This window comes from Anomaloglossus baeobatrachus, chromosome 5, assembly GCF_048569485.1.
Source record: "Anomaloglossus baeobatrachus isolate aAnoBae1 chromosome 5, aAnoBae1.hap1, whole genome shotgun sequence".
Classification (NCBI taxonomy): Eukaryota; Metazoa; Chordata; class Amphibia; order Anura; family Aromobatidae; genus Anomaloglossus; species Anomaloglossus baeobatrachus.
The window spans coordinates 430,074,486-430,095,066 of NC_134357.1; the positions used below are offsets into that span (position 1 = coordinate 430,074,486).

Sequence of the window (20,581 nt, forward strand, 5' to 3'; positions counted from 1 at the left end):
GCGATATCGGCACTCTCTCCCCTGGGGTCCACGAGACGTAACAATGTCACGTGAGCCCCTTGAGAGCAAGTACCGACACTGCTAGAATGGCACTCGAGATCAGTAAGTGTTATTTTAACAGGGGCAGAGATACTGATTGAGGGGATGTCCGGGTAGTGAACAACCCCTTTATATATAGTCTTGTATCCACCCATAAAATGAAGTTTTAAATGACCAAAAAGAAAAAAAAATTATTACATAGACAGGAAAATGTAATTTGGTCATTAAGGCACAAAATAGTCCTCAATAGGCTGCATACGGATGTGGATTGACCTAAGGATGCAGATTTCACCCTTTATATTTCCAGAGAGTTAAATGTGTGGTAAATTGGAATCAAAATGACATCATTGTTCCACATGTAAATTGATTCTTAGGCTTGTTCTAAACTCCTGATCCTAAGATCTAATGTACCCGAGCTGCATTGGACTTCTCAATAAGTGTTCTTCTACGTCTCCCTCCCTCCTCAGGTGGCTACGGACCATTTCAGTCATTCTCTTCTTGAATAAACAAGATCTACTTGCAGAGAAAGTTTTGGCTGGAAAATCAAAAATCGAGGACTACTTTCCAGACTTTAGTCGTTACACCACCCCAGATGATGGTAGGCGTTGTCTCTGTGCCCTCTAGCTAACGGATCTTAATTGGCGTCAACAGTTTATGTATTTGGCGCTGCTTAGATATTGTGGATTAACTTTGCTGATCAGATTGTCTTGTCATTCCAGCAATTCCAGAACCCATGGAGGACCCGAGAGTCACAAGGGCCAAGTATTTTATTAGAGATGAGTTTCTTGTAAGTATCCCCTCCCCCCCTCATTTTTTTTTTTTTAAATCCACGTAGATCCGTGGACACCATGCACAGCAGGGATGTGTGCTAATATATATTTTCTATTTATAGGGATTCTGTCACCAGATTTTTGCTATGTAATCTGTTTTCAGCAATGTGTCACTTACTGGGCTGCGTGCTGTCATTTTGCTACAATCAGTTTCCTCTGCTGCAAATCTAGCAGTGATAATACTGAACCCTGTATAACCTCACCCACACCACTGATTGTCAGCTTTCTGTGTACACTGCTGCTAATTGGGTTGTGGGTGGGTTACATAAGAGGACTCTATAGCATGACACCCAGTCCTGTAGTGATACCATTCTGCTAATAAAACACTTTTTTTTGTTTTTGTTTTTTTATTGAAACAGCAGCGCACAGCTCAGTAAGGCTGCTTTCACACTACGTTTATTTAACATGCGTCCTGAACGTTTTTTTGCTGCAAAAGCGGATCCTGCTTTTACAGCAAAAAACGCATGCAAACGCATGTGTTACTTTGCAGGATCCTGTCACTGGATGTTTAGGGGCGGGCATTGGAGTCATGTGATCGGGAGTGAGGGCAACTAAACGTGCCAGACTGGGAGCCGGCTTCTGACAGCTGCAGACGCTCGTAACCAAGGTAAACATCGGGCTTGGATACCCGATATTTATCTTGGTTACGAGCGTCTGCAGCTGCTAGGAGCAGGGCTGCCTGCACGCGTAACCAACGTAAACATTGGGTAACTAAGAGAAGTGGTTACCCGATATTTAACTTGGTTACGAGTGTTCGCAGCTCTCAGGTGGGAGAGAGAGGGAGGAGAGGAAGGGGGAAAGACAGAGATAGAGAGGGTGAGGGAGGGAGGAGGAGAGAGAGACAGATCACGCGAGACTGGTTCTGGGCATGCTCAGTACTTTCTGGGCATGCTCAGTACAAAAGCAGGATCCTGTTACAACGCAACTCAACGCATTCTGCTAGGCAGGATCCAGCGCTCATTGAAATGCATTGCAGCTCGCGGCGCAATGTGAAGGATCCTGTGAGATGCGTTATTTTGACAAAGGTAAAAAACGCTACAAGTAGCGTTTTTGAAACATGGTAAAATAACGCAAAAGTACGGATCCTGTGTCTAACGCACGCAAACGCATGCGAACGCAGGTGGACGCGAGTCCATTGCAAATGCATTGAAGTGAAAACGCATTTGCACTGGATCCGTTTTTCCGCTAAAAAAACGTTATGGACGGATGTTAAATAAACGTAGTGTGAAACCAGCCTAAATTATGCAACACAGGAATCAATGTCTCAGCCCCTATATCATGCTTTGCTCAGAATATATAGCAAAAAATGTACTGACAGATTATAAAATGGAGTGAGTAAGGTAAACCAGTACATCCAATTGCTGAGAAAATACAAATCTCCTTATGTCATGTTTGCAGCGATATAACAAAAAAAGACAATAAATCCACAATTACTTGCTCTACCTGACCAGACAACTCGTTTCTGACAGTTTTTCTGCCAGTCCTGCCCACTGGACCGGACTCTGGTCTAGCCACGGGCTTGTTATAGAATAGAGATGAACAGACCCGTGGACGTGCGGGTTCAGCCAGACCTTATAAAAAGTTCAGTTCTGGACCTGGACGTGACGTGAACCCCCAATGGAAGTCACTGATTGGGCAGTTCCGCTCTCCACCCACATATAGCCAGGCATAATTGGAGCATTTCCATGGGGAAGGGAGTGTGAAGGTTTTCTCCGTTTTTGTTTTTTTTTGTTTGTTTTTTTTGGTGCACACTACATCCAATAACGCTGATTTTACCAGCAATGCAGCCATTCAAACACTGCAAGCGGCTCGTACTGGGCCGAGCACAAGTGTTTAGCATGCATAAAGCACCAGATCTCAAACACTGATTTTATATTTTTTGTAAAGTCTGCTTTTGTTTTTTGTGTGTGTGTGTGTGTGTGTGTGTATGTATTCAGCACCTAGGAAAGAAAAGCCGTGCAAGTGTGGAAATCACAGGATGGATAGTCATGGTAATATGCAAATGATGAAAAAAAAAATGGAAATACATTTTTCAAAACTTCTCAGTTTACTCAGTATGGAGTTGAGTGCCACATGCAGAAATCCCTGCATTTACAGTATACACCTTGGCTGCTATTAAGGTTATGCATGGTCGTCTGAGCACTGATTGAGTAAGGCCAGAATCACACTTGCTAGTGCCTCGCGTGTTTCTCGCGCGAGTCTCTCATGGTAGAACCCGGCATGGCCGCACACTATGATTCTGGCCTTAATCATCAAGATCCGCTGCTGGCAGCTCCCTGTGCAATTATTATCCAATGACATCCCAGAGATGTGCTCGATGAGTGACTAGTTTGGAGATGCTGCAGGCCATGATGGCCCTTTTTAAGCCGTGCAAGCTGCTCATAGTAACATGAAATGCAGCCCCTGGGCCATTTTGGAGAAATTGCCAACTACATAAACCATAAATCTCAACATAAGCTTAGAAAGTAAAAGGTCAAAATAATGAAGTACACTAAACTCGCTCACATCACAAACTGGCTAAATACACACGATTACACAATTCAATACACGCTGTGCCACAGAAGTAACATGAGAAAAAGGTAACACAAATGCGGTGTATGTATTGGGGTACACAAACATCCACACTGATGGTATAGTACCGTATTAGAAAGGTACGGTGCCACAGGGGTTAAGATACGGGGTACATTGCTCAGAATTTGTCGGTTTGGTGTATCGTATATTATGCAGGTTATATTGATTGTACTTTTTTTTTTATTTATTTATTTTTTTTCCTTTCTCGTCCTCTACAGAGAATCAGTACAGCAAGCGGGGATGGGCGGCACTACTGTTACCCTCACTTCACGTGTGCAGTGGATACGGAAAATATTCGAAGGGTTTTTAATGATTGTCGGGACATTATCCAAAGGATGCATCTCCGTCAATACGAACTGTTGTGATGGAGATATTCTAAAAGAAAAAAATTTTGTTGCCTTTTTTTTTTTTTTTTTTTCTTTCCCATTTTTCCTTTTTTTTTTTTTTTTCCCTTGGACTCTTAATAGAATAAAATAAAATGAAACTGCAAAGATTCCCACACGACCGTAAAAACAAAAGGGGGTGGGGAAACTATCCAACCCGCAATGGGATGGAATAACAGTGTGCAATCTCCCTCTCCAGCTTGCACTTTTTTCTTTTTTTTTTTTTTTGCTCGTTTCCTTGCTGTCGGACAATTTGTGGAACTGTTAGCTTGCTGCCCCTCATCCCCCACCCTCTGCCCTGAAACAGCACGGGCTGGCGCCAAATGTACCCTTGACTTATGGACTCCCATCCTTAACCTGATTACCCCCCCACCCCTTTTTAAAATGCCAATGTTAAATGCAGTGCGTGTGGAGGATTTTGCCGCCTTCTAATGTATACACGTGTCTGGAAGAGGTCTGTGCAGTGGGCTGGAGACTGTACTGACTATTTCCATCCTTCGATATGGGCCTGATACCCACCCGACCGTCCCCCATTATATCAAGTTTGTATTCCTTCACTGCATTGCTGACCGCCGACTGAGAAAGGACTCGACTGTAATATTGTGTCTTGATATTCTGGAGCTTGGAGGCTCCCTGCCATCACCGGGAGGGCAGTGGCAAGAGATTTTATGCCTTTAACAAGGGTGCCATTTTTTTCTTCTTTTTTTTTTATTTTTAGAAAAAACAATAAATACTTGGATATGAGTTTCAACATATCAACGTATTTATTTCCAAAAGAGAAAAAAAAAACACAAAAAGAAAACCTGGACATTTGTGCCGAGTTAGCCACGCTTTTTCTTTTTTTTTTTTTTTTTTGTTCACCCCCCCTCTTCCTCACTTCGTCCTTTAAACGACCTTGTGTGATCTTTAAATCTTCGATCCTGTGCAGAATGTTAGACCTCTGTCCTCACAAACATGATCACTCCCTTTCCTTCTGTACAACACCCCTCACTTTTCTTTTTTTTTTTTTGTTTATTTTTTTTTTTTTCGTTTTTATTTTACTGCTGGATTATTCTTTGTACAGAATGTAAAATGTATTATTTTGTACAACTTTATTGAAGAAAAAAAAAAAATAACTTGTAGAAGAGCTTTGTGCCTTGATTTTGGCTGTGCCCTGTACAATGAGCTAAGATGTAAGTATGTCAGATTACTCTGTATAGCAATGTCACCTTTGCCCCATCCCCCACCCTCGTCCCTACCTCTTTTTCTGTTTTACCCTTCTGCGTTTGCTCAACGTGGGACAAATCGATCTGTAGTAATAGTTTTATTTTATTTTCTTCCTGGTTTACAAAAAAGCAAAAACCTGTTGAGTAAAAAAAAAAAAAAAATTTACAAAATTGTACAAATGTTGCAAATTTAACCACTTTTATAGTGGGTCTTCATGATGCGACCCACTGTGGCTTCATCGTGCTTTCAGCTTGATCTCATTTAAACATCTATCCAAGTGCAAAAAAAACCTGGCTTGTTTCTACATAAACCAAATTTTGCTACAAATGAGACCTAGTGCTTCCATCCTTCTACACAAGACACGATTGTCTACTCTACAATACTGCAGACTAGTCTGCAAGAGACTCAGGTCCATTATGCATTAGTAACACTGGAGCAAAAAGCACAGTCTGGTGACATGGTAGCCCTTAAAGGGGTTGTCCGGTTTAAATTAAGTCTAGTGTCACTGTGAATTTTCACATCGTACGCACTGTGAGGATTCTCCGGTGACAGCGCTGAGAACACCGGTCACGTGGCCAAGAGTATGGGATATGCTACGTTCTGACCAGATGGGTGTAGCCTCGCTCAACACACTTGCATTGAGTGAGCAACTAAAAGTGCTTCTCAATAAATTTGAATATCATCAAAAAGTTAATTCATTTCAGTAATTCATTACAAAAAGGGAAACCTATATATTATATATCCTGTCCACCACCATTAACTTTAGAATGGTGGCAGCTATAGGCATAGAAGTGGTGTCTAGGAAGAGTAAAGTAGCCATGCGCTACGCAATAAAACCACCTATTGCGCCACCTGGTGGAAAACAACGGAGTTAGCATGTTTATTTTGAAAACGGAATGAGATAGAGGGAAAAAAAAGTGGATTACAAAGTTGTAGGGAATCACCAATTCAATACGAATCGACACCTTGCATACAGAAATGCTATGATATGAAACCCATGACCCCCCCAAAAAGATTGAATGCTGGTCACGCATATGGTTCTCATTTAACTTTTGATGCTCAAAGTGTCCACCGTTAGTTGCAATGCACATCTGACTCTGGACAGCATACTGTATCTTGCTGAATATGGTAGGTGACATGTTTGCACAAGCATCTGTGATACGTCGTCGGATGTCCTGCAATGTTGGTGGAGGGGTCGAATACACCTGCTGTTTGATGTGACCTCACAGAAAAAAGTCCAATGGGGTCAGGTCAGGTGAGCGTGGAGGCCACTCCATGCAGCCACTATACCCAATGACTGGTAGGAAGGTCTCCATGAGGTATCGCTTCACGTCCACAGCCTTGTGAGATTTACACGTTCTAATCATAGCATTTCTGTATGCAAGGTGTTGATTTGTATTGAATTGATGATACCCTACAACTTTGTAATTCACTTTTTTTTTTTTTTTTACCATCTCGTTCAGTTTTCGAGATAAAAATGCTAACTCCGTTGTTTTCCACCAGGTGGCGCTATAGGTGGTTTCATTGTATAGCGCATGGCTACTTTACTATACCTAGACACCACTTCTATGCCTATAGCTGCTGCCGTTCTCAAGGAAAAGGCGGTGGACACACTGTAGGGGAAGAGAAAGCTCATGCATAATAGATGCACACACCAAAAATGCAGACCCAATATGAACAAATATTCTTAATTTAGCAATATAATTAATCTCATTTCAATTAAAATCAATACATACAAAGCGACCTCTCGAGATGTTAAACACCATTAATATGGTAATAATCAAAGGAGAAATAATCTGTAATACAAAAAAAATCCCACTATCTAAACAATCTCATGTGGTATATATGGTAAGTTATTGCCAGCTATTATTAATGCAGGTGGCTAAGCCTGTGATGATGGTACAATAAATACAGTGTAAACCAAACTACACTGTGTTCCAAATTATTATGCAAAAAGAGTTTGAGTGATAAGGTTAGAAATTTTTTGTTTGTCATGTAAACTCATTGATTGTGATGTGTGTCAGGGCTCTTTATATCAGTGAAAGCAATTGCAGATACCTGTGCACATTAGTTTGGAAGGTGTGTCCAAATAAAGGCAAGACTGCTTAAGAAGGCTGTTCCACATTATTAAGCAGCTTTCATTTTTTTGCCAAAATGGGAAAGAAAAAGGATGTGTCGGCTGCTGAGAAGCAACAAATTGTGGAGTATTTAGGTCAAGGCATGACTACAATCAACATTGCCAAGACACTTCATCGTGATCATCGCACAATCAAGAAGTATGTAGCGGATTCACAGCACACGCGTGTGCGGCTGATAAGGAAAAATTTGAGGACTCTTTCCAACAGGCAATTGCGTCAGGTTAAAAGAGCAGCTGCTAAAATGCCTTGTCATAGCAGCAGACCAGTTTTTGAAGCTGCTGGTGCCTCGAACGTCCCCCGAACAACAAGATGCAGGGTCCTTCAGAGGTTTGCAGCTGTGCGTAAGCCATCCTGTTGACCACCTCTATCCACTGCACACAAGCAGAAACTGCTCCAGTGGGCCAAATGATACTTGAAGACTGACTTCCAAACTGTTTTGTTCACCGATGAGTGCCGTGCAACGCTCGATGGTCCAGATGGATGGAGTGGAGGATGGCTAGTTGATGGACACCCCAACACGGCTAAGGCGCCAACAAGGAGGAGGTGGAGTAATGTTTTGGGCTGGAATCATGGGGAGAGAGATTGTCGGCCCCTTTAGGATCCCTGAAGGGGGGTAAAGATGAACTCCATAATCTATATGGAGTTTCTAAAACAGCACTTCCTGCCATGGTTCAGGACAGGAGGAAGAACCGTGCATTCTGCAGCAAGATCATTTTCATGCGTAATAATGCACCGTCTCATGCTGCAAATAACACATCTGCATTTCTGGCTGCTATGGGTATGTGCGCACGTTGCTTTTTACCTGCTTTTTTGCTGCTTTTTCTTCTGCGCTGTTTAATGCCAAAATGGATGTGTTCTTCTATTCAAGCAAAGTCTATGGGAATTTGGGTTTCTTGTTCACACTATGTTGTTCAAAATGCTGCCTTTTTGTGGCAGAACTTTGGTCAAAAACTCTGCTTTTCAAAGAAGCAACATGTCAATTGTTTTTGCCATTTGGGTTTTGCACTGCAAAGCTGAGTTTTTGACCAAAGTTCTGCCACAAAAAGGCAGCATTTTGAACAACATAGTGTGAACAAGAAACCCAAATTCCCATTGACTTTGCTTGAATAGAAGAACACATCCATTTTGGCATTAAACAGCGCAGAAGAAAAAGCAGCAAAAAAGCAGGTAAAAAGCAACGTGCGCACATACCCTAAAAGAGGACAAACTTATGGTTGTGGCCACCATCTTCCCCTGACCTCAACCCCATTGAGAACCGCTGGAGCATCATCAAAAGGAGTGTCTATGATGGCGGGAGGCAGTTCATATCTAAGCAACAGCTCTGGGAAGGTATTCTGTCCACATGCAAAACAATTGAAGCACAAACCATCCAAAAACTGACATTCAATGAACGAGAGAGTTCAGAAGCTTCTTTCAAACAAGGGGTCCTATGTGCAAATGTAACTTCACATAGAATTAAGTTTTGACCTGGAAACTGTTTGATTTCATTTTGTAATAAGCTGATAATGCTTATTTCACAATTGACCATTTTGTTGTTCAAAATAAAAGTAAAAAGGTTGAAAACTCTGCTGTACATAATAATTTGGAACATGCATTTTCAGTGCATTTTGAGTGTTTATTTTTAAAAATATACTGTTTTCATAGGCAGTTTGATCAAAAACATTTCAATTCTACTCGTATAGTAGATGACTGGAAAATAACAAAGACTGCAATTCATAAAGTTAATTTAGGAAAATATAAAAAAATACTTTTTGCATAATAATTTGGAACAGAGTGTATAGTGGTATACAACCAGGGTGAACAGTATCCAAAAGGTCCAGTCTGTTCATATATTCCAATAACCTTATCACCGAATCCCATATGCTAACATGGCGCACTCACAATACAATTAATATGCAATAAATATATATATATAATGAGTAAAGTAAGTTGATTGGATCCCACAAATGATGTTCAATTTATCAATGCCCTGTAAGATTTTGCTTTTGGGGGCAATCATATGATCGTACCAAGGCCAACGGAGATACAGGTAAAATGGTCCCAAGCTGACACAATATTGGATTTGGGAGAGCCTGGAAGAAAGGATGAGTCCGAAGGCTCTAAGTATATATAAACAATGCCTATCACACAGGGGAAGCTGACTAAGCTGCTCGCAGCGATACGCGTGAGGTTCCACCACAGCCCCCCTTGCACACCGATGATCCCGTCCTCACTTCCTTCTGGCTCATGTGGTGCTCTAGCATGTATACGTATGGTTTATTCGTTTTTTTACAATTGTGGTTATATACCTACTAGGTGTGTCTTGCAGGTCGTTAGTGTGATGATATAGTAATCCTTTATAGCTAAGATTGTGCATATAATCTTGTGTGATAGGCATTGTTTATATATTGTATACTTAGAGCCTTCGGGCTCATCCTTTCTCCCCAAATCCAATATTGTGACAGCTTGGGACCATTTTACCTGTATCTCCGTTGACCTTGATATGAGGTTGCCCCCAAAAGCAAAATCTTAGGCTATGTGCGCACAGTGCGTTTTTCGCGGCGTTTTTGCGCGTTTTTCGGGTGCGTTTATGGCCTCAAAACTGCATGACTTTGCTTCCCCAGCAAAGTCTATGAGTTTTCATTTTTGCTGTCCACACACAACTGTTTTTTTTAAGCTGCGTTTTTGAGCTTGAAAAAAAAAATGGACATGTCCATTCTTTCCTGCGTTTTTCTGCGTTTTCCACCCATACAATGCATTGGAAAAACGCAGCCAAAAACGCACCAAATCGCGGTAAAAACGCATGCTTTTTTTTATGCGTTTTTTCAACGCAGGTGCGTTTTTGTGCGTTTTTAGCGGCCAAAAACGCACAAAAACGATCGTTAAAAAACGCAGCGTGCGCACATAGCCTTAGGCTATGTGCGCACGTTGCGTAAATACATGCAGTTGCGCTGCGCTTTGTAGTGCAGCGTAACTGCATGCGTCCTGCGTCCCCTGCACAGTCTATGGAGATTGTGCAGGGGCCGTGCGCACGTGGCGTCTTAGAGCGCAGCGCTTCAGCTGCTGCCCGAAGCGCTGCGTTCTAAGAAGTGACATGTCACTTCTTCCGTGCGCTTTGCCGGCAGCTCCTGCTCTGTCTGGCAGGAGCTGCAGGCAGAGCGCATGGATTCGGCTTTTTTTTTTTTCTCTACAGACATTTTCTGCAGCGATTTGAAGCGCACATGTGCTCTTCAGATCGCTGCAGAAATTTCTGCAGGGCTAGTACGCTACGTGCGCACATAGCCTTACAGGGTATTGATAAATTGAACATCATTTGTGGGATCCAATCAACATACTTTACTCTATATATTTGTATGTATTGATTTTAAATAATTTTAATTGCAATTGGTGTGTCTTTTGGATTACTAAAATTGTCATATATTTAAGAATATTTGTTCATATCTGCATTTTTGGTGTGCACAACTATTATGCATGAGCTTTCTTTTGCCCTTATATGATTACATATCATGTATGATGCTGCCACCCACCTTTTGAATAAACAACAAATCTTGTGCTGTGTGTGTGTGTATATTATATATATATATGTCATTACACACAGTGATCTATTTCAAGTGTTTATTTCTGATAATGTTGATGATTATGGCTTACAGCCAATGAAGACCCAAAAGTCATTAACTCCGAGAATTAGAATAATATATAAGACCAACTGAAAAAATGATTTGAAACTCAGAAATGTTGGCCTCATGAAAAGTCTGTACTGTAAATGCACTCTATACTTGGTTGGGGCTCCTTTATTACTGCATCAATGCAGCGTGGCATGGAAGCGATCAGCCTGTGGCACTGCTGAGGTGTTATGGAAGCCCAGGGTGCTTTGATAGAAGCCTTCAGCTCGTCTGCATTATTGGGTCTGATGTCTCTCATCTTCCTCTTGACAATACCCCATAGATTCTCTTTGGGGTTTAAGTCAGGTGAATTTGCTGGGCAATCAAGCACAGTAATACTGTGGTTATTAAACCAGGTATTCAGTGGCGAAACTAGAGTTCAATAGGCCCCGGTGCAAAGTTTGGACCTTGTTTTCCCCACTCGGGGTATAATTTCATTATTACACTGACACTTGGCTCTCCCATACACTGATATCCCGATGATATAATATCCAATATTATAATGCAATTCCTAGTCCTCCATACATTATAATACACACCCATAGCTCTCTATACATTATAATACACTCCTCATAGCTCTCTATACATTAAAATACACTCCCCATACATAATACACTCCCCATAGCTCTCTAACATTATACACTTTCCATGGCTCTCTATACATAATACACTCCCCATATAGTATTATGTACCTTCATGTAGTATACAGCTCCCATATTGTTTATTGGAGCCCCATAGCCATTTGGTCACTGTGATTAAATACATATACTCACTTCTCCTCGTTCCTCTGCTGTCCGGTCTCCTCTGCACGTCCACCGTTTTGCTGCTCTGCACAGCGCACAGTGGTCACGTCATTGCACTCCGGTGAGCTGTCACAGGCAGAGCACAGACAGACACAGCAGAAGCATGATGTCAGAGGCAGTGCGCCTCTCCGTCTCTCATTGCTTACAATTGTATCGGCATCTGCGATGCTGATACAATTGAAAGTGCACTTCTCGGCGGTGGTCCCCTGCCAGCGGGCTTTCCTGAGTCACAGGCTCCACAGCGGTCGCGTGGCCTGCAGCCATTGCGCCACTGGCTGAACCCCTGGGCTCTGTCGCAATGGCGACCCCTGTGACCACGACTGTTCTGCCCCTGCAGGTATTGGTACTTTTGGCAGTGTGGACAGGGGCCAAGTCCTGCTGGAAAATGACGACAAAAAGCTTGTCGGCAGAGGGAAGTATGACTTGTTCTAAAATGTCCTGGTAGACGGCTGCACTGACTTTGGTCTTAACAAAACACAGTGGATCTACACCAGCAGATGACATGGCTTCCCAAACATCATGGCTCCCTATAACTACAGTATCACTGTGCTTGATTGGCCAGCAAACTTCACTGGCCTAAACCCAATAGAGAATCTATGGGATATTGTCAAGAGGAAGATGAGAGAAACCAGACCCAACAATGCAGACGAGCTGAAGGCTGCTATCAAAGCAACCTGGGCTTTCTTAAGATCTCAGCAGTGCCACAGGCTGATCGCTTCCATGCCACGCCGCATTGATAGAGTAATAAAGGAGCCCCAACCAAGTATTGACTGCATTTACTGTACAGACGTTTCAGTATGCCAACATTTTTGAGATCAGATTAATTTTTTCAGTTGGTCTTATATAATTAATTTTTCTGAGATGACTTTTGGGTCTTCATTGGCTATAAGCCATAATCATCAACATTATCAGAAATAAAGACTTGAAATAGATCACTCTGTGTGTAATGACTCTATATAATATACAGTATGTGTTTCCCTTTTTGTATTAAATTACTGAAATTAAGTTTTTGATATTCTAATTTATTGAGATGCACTTGTATATAGTCAGATTCTGGCCGGGAGTATTCATATCGCATACTATCGCATTCACAGCTCTTACACCGGCAAATCCTCACAGCGCACATGTTGACTGCAGACTTCTAAATTTAGGCTGGACTATCCCTTGAAAGGGACAGCCCCAGCTTCATCAATTCAAGAGCCCTATTTTAAACAAACAACTGGATATTTGCCTTCCCGCAGTGACACTATACACGCACTACTCCTTTGGTGGCTATTGTCACATGGCGACTTCAGTCACTCTTTGGCTACAGCTCTTCAATGTTTCATCAAAGTGGACATGCAAGCGGATGAAATAGTAATGGTTGAAGCTGGCGAGCGGGTGCGCATAGGCTGTAGCCTTCATGTGACGCAGCAGTCATGTCACTCTCCAGTAGAGCGGTTCTTGCATCACTGGTACAGTTCTGCTGCAGGAGGTGAGCATACCCTGTTTTTAATTCATATGTGGTCATAAATTGAATAAACTGGGGTTGACCGGTAAAGGTGTTTTCCTTCTAAATCCATTTATCACCTCTGCAATTAAATAATGATTGAAGGGACTTCCAGTGATTTTGAGAATGAGGTACCCAAATTCTCCTGCGAGAATGGAGCCGTAATGTACTGCTGTAATCACTCCTGAAACGGACGCCATCTCAATCAGTCCCATGGTCACAGATGTGCACTATTGCTCCCGTTCACACAGGGAATTTTGAGACCCCACGTTTTTTCTTTTCCAGGATCTCTGCAGTCAGACACCCAGTGATCTTAATTTATCTAAACTGTGTGTTTTTTAGGTGGGGAGAAAGCTCTTAAGAAAAAACAAATCCTTGCACCCATCTCTTGTAATTTCTTAAACTTCCCCTCCAAGACAAGGTACTACCAGCCTTATGGTTGTACCTAAGTCTGAGAAGAGAAAGGGCCAAGACAGGAAAAATACATCCAAAAAACCTTCACTGACAATAGCCCTCAATTGAGGGTCTCCTAGACCCCCATAAGCTGGAGAGCATAAATTGTTCCCCAATTTGGGGTTCCAAGGTGGTATGCACAAGGCACAGTCCATTTATTTAAAGGTTTATCTCCGTTATATATATTTTTATCATACACTCTAATAGCTGCTGATCCCCCATTTTATAACTAAATCCTTTAAAAAGTGTTGAGCTTAACTTAAATTTTTCCTTGAGTGTACATTCAGAGCCTTTTTATGAAGGTAATCTGGTCACCGGCCCCATGACCACAAAAGAAAAATTTAATTGGAAGCTGAGCATTCTCATCTGGAAAAAAAATTGTTTTAAAGAACTGAGAGTCCTCAGTGGTTGATACCTTTTTAATGGCTAACTGAAAAGATGGTAATAATAGCAAGCTTTCGAGACTACTCAGGTCTCTTCATCAGGCATGGTATAACACAAAATCTGAAGAGTCACATATTTATACACAACAGGACATAGAATGTTTGGATAAGAAAAATATGTCGCTGTAAAGTTGTCCATCTGGAAAAAGTGTCATGTAAAGAATAGTCAGCGAGAGGCTTTTTTTTTAAGTCAACCATGACCAGGTTGGATTAGCCGGCACTTTCCCAACATCTGACTCTCGACAGTTCACACTGCCAGTTTATAGGAGGTTGATTTACTATATAAAACATTTTTTTTTGAGGGGGGGGGGATTTACTTGAATACAGAAGTTGAGAATTTTTATTTTTGTGACGCCACTGTGGTAAGGGATTTGACTGATCAATGGTTATATTATACATTGTAGCAACAAAAATATTAACCCTTTTTGCATTGAATACTAAAAATGGGATTCAACAACTAATACCACACTTGTACTAAGCAATCCTATATAAGACCGTGTTTAGACGGGTGTATTTCAAGCTTCGTATAGGACTGACCATTGTTCCCCTGACCTGAACTTGCAGCCTCGTAGACACACAACACTGTAGGTTTGGCTTGGGAGACCTGTGGTCAGTCCGGGCATTGGTGGTCTGAATACACCCATCTGAACCCGGCCTAAGAGTAAGGGCAGGTAAGGCTGAGGTGTTCAAACTGCTTATTAAACAATTAATTTTGAGGCAGAACAGTTGTAATTGGTTAATGAGCCGAGACATGGCAGTTCTGTCTGGTTTATCCTTTGTGAATTTTCAAAGAGATGATTGAAGGGATTTTTTAATTAAAGTGTAACTCTCATTTTAGTGGTGTTTTTTTTTTAATATATGGGTGCTGCAGAGTGTTCACTGATTGGAGGGTGTTTAGGTCCTGAGAAGTGCACCATTCTTCGGAACAGTCTATGGGTACATTCACAATCCCAGAGCTGTGTATGGATCCATTGGCTTACTATTGAGCCTGTACCCCACTCTGTGTGTATGAGTTCATACAGGAGTAGTGAACAATCACTGGGGGTCTCAGGATCTGGGACAGTAACACTCCGCAGTGCTTGTAATCTATTAAAACACGTATTACACTTTAAGGAGATGAGAGAGTTTCATGAGGGCTTTGCCTATTACGATGGCACACAAAGCCTGGTTCTTTATAAATCTATTATCTGGAAAAATGATAGCTTCAAGCCCCAGTTGTTTTTTTCTTTTACGGCCTTAAGTTCTATCTTGAGCCATGGCAACTTTATGGTTGAACACTCTGTAGGAAGATCGATCTTGTGCAAGCCTAGATAGGTCCACCAGGGTCTTCGCCATTATCTTGATAGTATCAAGCCATCAGGTTACTGGTCTTCCTCTTCCCTTGTTCATTCTATTTATCTGACCAAGATGTCCTCCAGTGATTGCTCTCTTCATGTGATGTGTCCAAAGTAGGTAAGTCTTAGCTTGGTGATCCATGCTCCAAGTGATGTTTGGCTTGATTTGTTACAAAATTGATCTGTTCTTGCCATCCATGGTATTGATAACTGCTTTCTCCAGCACCACATTTCAAAAGTGGATTCTTCTGTCTTGTTTCTTTATTGTCCAAGTTTTGCATCTGTTTGTTACTACAGAGAAGTCCAGACTATGTACAAGCCATGTCTTTGTCACCAGTGAAATGTTCCATGTGTAGTGACTTTATTGTTGATTTGCCTATAGCTATTTTCCTATTGAGTTCCAGTGTCGTTGCCACATCTTGAGGGATCATTGATCCGAGTAGGTTAATGTCCTTTACAACTTACATTTCTTTGCCGTCCATCTTAAATGTGTACCAGTCGTACCTAGAAGTAGTCAATATCTTTGTCTTCTATGTATTGAGTAGGAGTCCCATGTTTGAGCTTTCCATCTTGACACTACAATCGTATTTAAGATTGTTGATGATTCGTCCAGCAATTTTGATAATTATTCTTCAAGTCCAGCCTTCCTAAAAATAGCTTCTGCATATAAACTGAAGAGAAATGGTGACAGGATGCAGGCTTGTCTGACACCTCACTCTACTTTGAACTAGGCCATGTCACAGTTTTCTATAACTGTTGCTTCTTGGTAGATGTAAAGGTTCCTGCTGAGGCTGATCAGATGGTTTGGCACACCCATATTTATCTTCATGGTATTCTAAAGTTTCTGGTGATCAACATAGTCGATGAAGCAAAAATAGAGCTCCTTGTTATATTCTTTGGCGTTTTCCATCATCCATATAATGTTGGCAATTACATCTCTTGTGCCTCTGCCTTTTCTGAATCACTGCTTGTTGCTTTGGCAGTTCTTTGTCAAAGTAAGGCTGCAGCTGCCTTTGTAGGATCTTCAGTAGTATTTCAGTGGCATCAGGTTTGAGCGCAATAGTCCAGATAGTTTCCACAGTCGGTTGCATCTCCCTTCTTAAGAACAGGAATAAACATCGATCTTGTCCAGTCCATGGGCCATTTACCAGTTGTCCAATTCTGTTGACACAGGCGTTTTATTAAATCAACTGCTGCTTAAGAAGATTTTATTAGTTCTATTGGACTTTTGTCATATCCAGGTACTTTATGTGTTTTTTTGTTTTTACAGAAGCTTTATTGTAGCACCTACTTGGTCTTTTAAGATGTTTGGTTCGCTATAATATCCTTTCTCCCGTTTCTTCCCAGATCACTGAGTCGTTGTTGCAGAGATGCTCCGTGTATTCTTTCATCAATCTGCTCTGGCTCAGTTTGTTCCTGTTGGTGTCTTTCAACATTCCCACTCTTGGTTGAAACTTTTGTTGCACCTTTCATCTTTTAGTATACCTTCCTGGTCTTTCTTCAGATGGTCACTTACTGTCTCTGTACATATCTTTTGATAAAGTTCTTTTTCTACTTTTAATGGCTCTTCAGTAAAAATAAAGTTGTCTACTTCCTGCTTGTTACCTTTTGCTTTTTCCATTAGTCTTTCTTCTATGTTGTATCCAGAATTTCACATGATTTCTTTCATCTGTGTCCAGAGAGATAATTCGGTTGTGCAGACCGTTCCAAAAACCTTACGTATGTTGCTCAACTTGAAGTTGAATATTACCTGTTGTCTAGTCCTTAAGCGCAGCTTGACTCTAATCTTTGCTGTCAAGAGTTCATGATCAGTTCTACAGTCAGCTTCTGGTTTTGTTTTTGCAGTAATTATTGATGACCTCCATCTTTGTCAAACACCTATGTGATCATTCTGATTTTTGTAGGCCCCATTTAGTGCCATTTGTCTGTGTAAAGTTTCAGTTTGTGATATTCGAAGGTGTTCATGATGGACAGTTGATTTGTCATGCAAAAGTCATTGAATCTTCCTCCAGCCTGGTTTTGTTCGCAAAGTTCAAAGTTTCCAATGAAAAATCCACATTTGCCATGGCCCACTTGGGTATTCAAATCTCCCATGATAAGTCTTGTTTTGATGTCTTGTTTATTTCTTCTTGAACTTCATCTTAGAATAGTTCAACGTTTTCCTCCTCTGCATATGTTAGTGCGTAGACATGTATAACTGTAACATGGATTGGTGCTCCTTGGAGTTGCATCAAGATGACTCTGACTGCATTGCACTTCAGGACAATGCCGGATAAATTTTGGTTTAGAATAAAAGCGGCAGTTTCTTTTTCGGTTATCATTGCCAGAATAGTACTGGCAATGATAGTAGATTTGACTGGAGATGTCCAGATAGAATCAATCTTAGTTCCCTAATTCTAAGTAGAGTCCGGTTCTATCCATTTTAGCTTTAACGATGTCAAGTGTGCCTTGGTTCATGGTTTGTACATTCCAAGGTCTGAACTTTGATATCTTTGCTGCTTTTGATCTTCACTTTCGACCAAGCGATACTACCTGTCCTTGTGCCTTTTGATCTTGGCGTGTCATGAGACTTGATCATACTTGATCGACCACTGGCTCTTCCCCAGTAGCTTATTGAGTGCCTTCTGACTTAGGAGTGCATCTTCCAGCACTATATTAAAAATACCAAAAAACAGAATAATATATAGTGCTCAAATAATGCGGAACAAAATCCATATACAAGGCTAAAATAAAAAATCAGAACACATAGTAACAAATAAACTACTCTGCAAAGAATGACTTGACTTAAGCTGGTGTCACACACAGCGACAATGACGTCGCTGCTACGTCACCATTTTCTGTGACGTTGCAGCGACGTCCCATCGCTGTCGCTGTGTGTGAAATCCAGCAACGACCTGGCCCCTGCTGTGAGGTCGCCGGTCGTTGCTGAATGTCCAGCTTCATTTTTTGGTCGTCACTCTCCCGCTGTGACACACACATCGCTGTGTGTGACAGCGAGAGAGCGACGAAATGAAGCGAGCAGGAGCCGGCGTCTGGCAGCTGCGGTAAGCTGTAACCAGCGTAAACATCGGGTAACCAAGGGAAGACCTTTCCCTGGTTACCCGATATTTACCTTCGTTACCAGCCTCCGCTCTTGCTGCCAGTGCCGGCTCCTGCACTGTGACATGTGGCTGCAGTACACATCGGGTAATTAACCCGATGTATACTGTAGCAAGGAGAGCAAGGAGCCAGCGCTAAGCAGTGCGCGCGGCTCCCTGCTCTCTGCACTGTGACATGTAGCTGCAGCACACATCGGGTTAATTAACCCGATGTGTACTGTACCTAGGAGAGCAAGGAGCCAGCGCTAAGCGCGGCTCCCTGCTCTCTGCACATGTAGCACAGCGACGTTATGATCGCTGCTTCTGCTGTGTTTGACAGCTAAGCAGCGATCATAACAGCGACTTACAAGGTCGCTGTTACGTCACCGAAAATGGTGACGTAACAGCGACGTCGTTGTCGCTGTCGCTTAGTGTGAACCCAGCTTTACCCACTGTGTAGACCAATCTCCAAACAAGAGCTGTGCGCATTTGTGTTAAGCTCTAGTAGGCTGCCATTCTCTTATAAAATAAGAAAAAACAAACAAAAAAAGTCATTTTTTTCAAATGGACCATTGATCTAATCCAATAGCCAAACTTTAGCAATGTGTTTATTCAAGTTGCTATACAAATACTGCCCCTGCTGAACAATGGACACAAGCTATTCTAAAATCTAGTACAATTGGCTCGTAAATAATATTTTAGAGACAATAATATCATCAAGTCTCAAAAACAAGATGTACTGCAACATGAAGCATAAATAAAAGGAAAACCTGAAAATAAAGCAATATACACCCTAGGGCAAAAGTTATACACCAGGGGGCAACCAGGGAGTATAGAGAATTTTATTTTTTTTTATAACACACACACACACACACACACACACACACACACACACACACACACACACACACACACACACACACACACCCTCATGAAGTTTACATACATAATGTAGAATATGACCTGAAAATAATAAATCAAGTGAAATAGCTTTATTTGTGTAGAGCACGCGTGTTAAATACAGAAGGGAAAATTATATCAATTTAAAATAAAAATGGGAAATAAAAATAGAAAAAAACCTAAAGCTTGTGACATTGGTATTGGCACCCTTTACATTAAATTTAGTATGGAAACACATTTTGACTAGTCTGTGGGGTAAATCACAAATGAGAATCTGTGATAAATTGTCGGTGGCCATGGGACATGAATTATTCAATGATGAGTTCAGTGTTTTAAAAAGCCACATGGGAGGTCCTGTTCTTTTTGTCATAATGGTGAAGACAATGGAGCTGTCTGCAGACATCTAAACTGCTGCTATTATTAGCGAACACAAGACTTCCAAAGGGTGTAAGGCCATCTCCAAAAACCTTAGTATCCCAGTTTTAACTGCGCAATGTTATTAAGAAGTTTGCCAAGCACGGAACCGTCAAAAACCTCCCTGGATGTGGGGGAAAGGGGAAAATTGACCAGCGATAACTTCGGATGTTTTATGTATTTTGATTTTTTTCCACAAACCTTCAAAGACCCAAAGGTCAACCTGGAGTAGTCTGGGGTCAAGGTTTCAACAAGCACCGTACTCCGCACACTAAACCAAGTAGAGCTTTATGGGTGAAAGCCAAGGAAGAAACCTTTGCTGAAGAAAATACATAAAAATGATCTTTGCCAAAGAGTACCTTGACAAACCACAATCCTAGGAAAATGTTCAGTGGACAGATGAAACAAAAATAGACCTTTTAGGCAATAAAAAGCAACAGTTTGTTTACAAATGGTGCAATAAAGCTTCTAAGGAAAAGAACACCCTACCAACAGTTAAGCATGGTCGAAGATCCAAAATGCTGTTGGGTTGCTTTACTGTGTCTGGTACTGGAGGCCTTGACCATATCACAAGAATCATGAAATTGGAGAATTGGCAAGAGATATTAGAGCAAAATGTCCTACCCAGTGTAAGAAAAGTTGGTTTGAGTCGAAGATTATGGGTTCTCCAGCAAGACAATGACCCAAAGCTTACATCCAAAAGTACACAGGAATGGTTGAAAAAGAAAAAAGGGAGTGTTTTAAAATGGCCAGCACTGAGTCCTGACCTCAATCCCATTGAAAATCTTTTGGGTGAGCTGAAATCTGCCATTGGGAAAAGAACTCTGCAAACATTCAAGAGCTTGAACAAACTGCAATGA

The 20,581-nt window shown here is 41.5% G+C and overlaps 1 protein-coding gene across 1 annotated transcript in view; it reads left to right on the top strand.

Moving 5' to 3' along the window:
• Positions 1-4,949, top strand: part of GNAS (GNAS complex locus) — a 73,935-nt gene extending 68,986 nt beyond the window's left edge. The window contains exons 10-12 of the mRNA XM_075350366.1: positions 507-637; positions 759-826; positions 3,659-4,949. Of these exons, the coding sequence (XP_075206481.1) occupies positions 507-637; positions 759-826; positions 3,659-3,805 (346 nt within the window). The 3' untranslated portion in view covers positions 3,806-4,949. The remainder of the gene's footprint in view (positions 1-506; positions 638-758; positions 827-3,658) is intronic.
• The last annotated feature ends 15,632 nt before the right edge of the window (positions 4,950-20,581 follow it).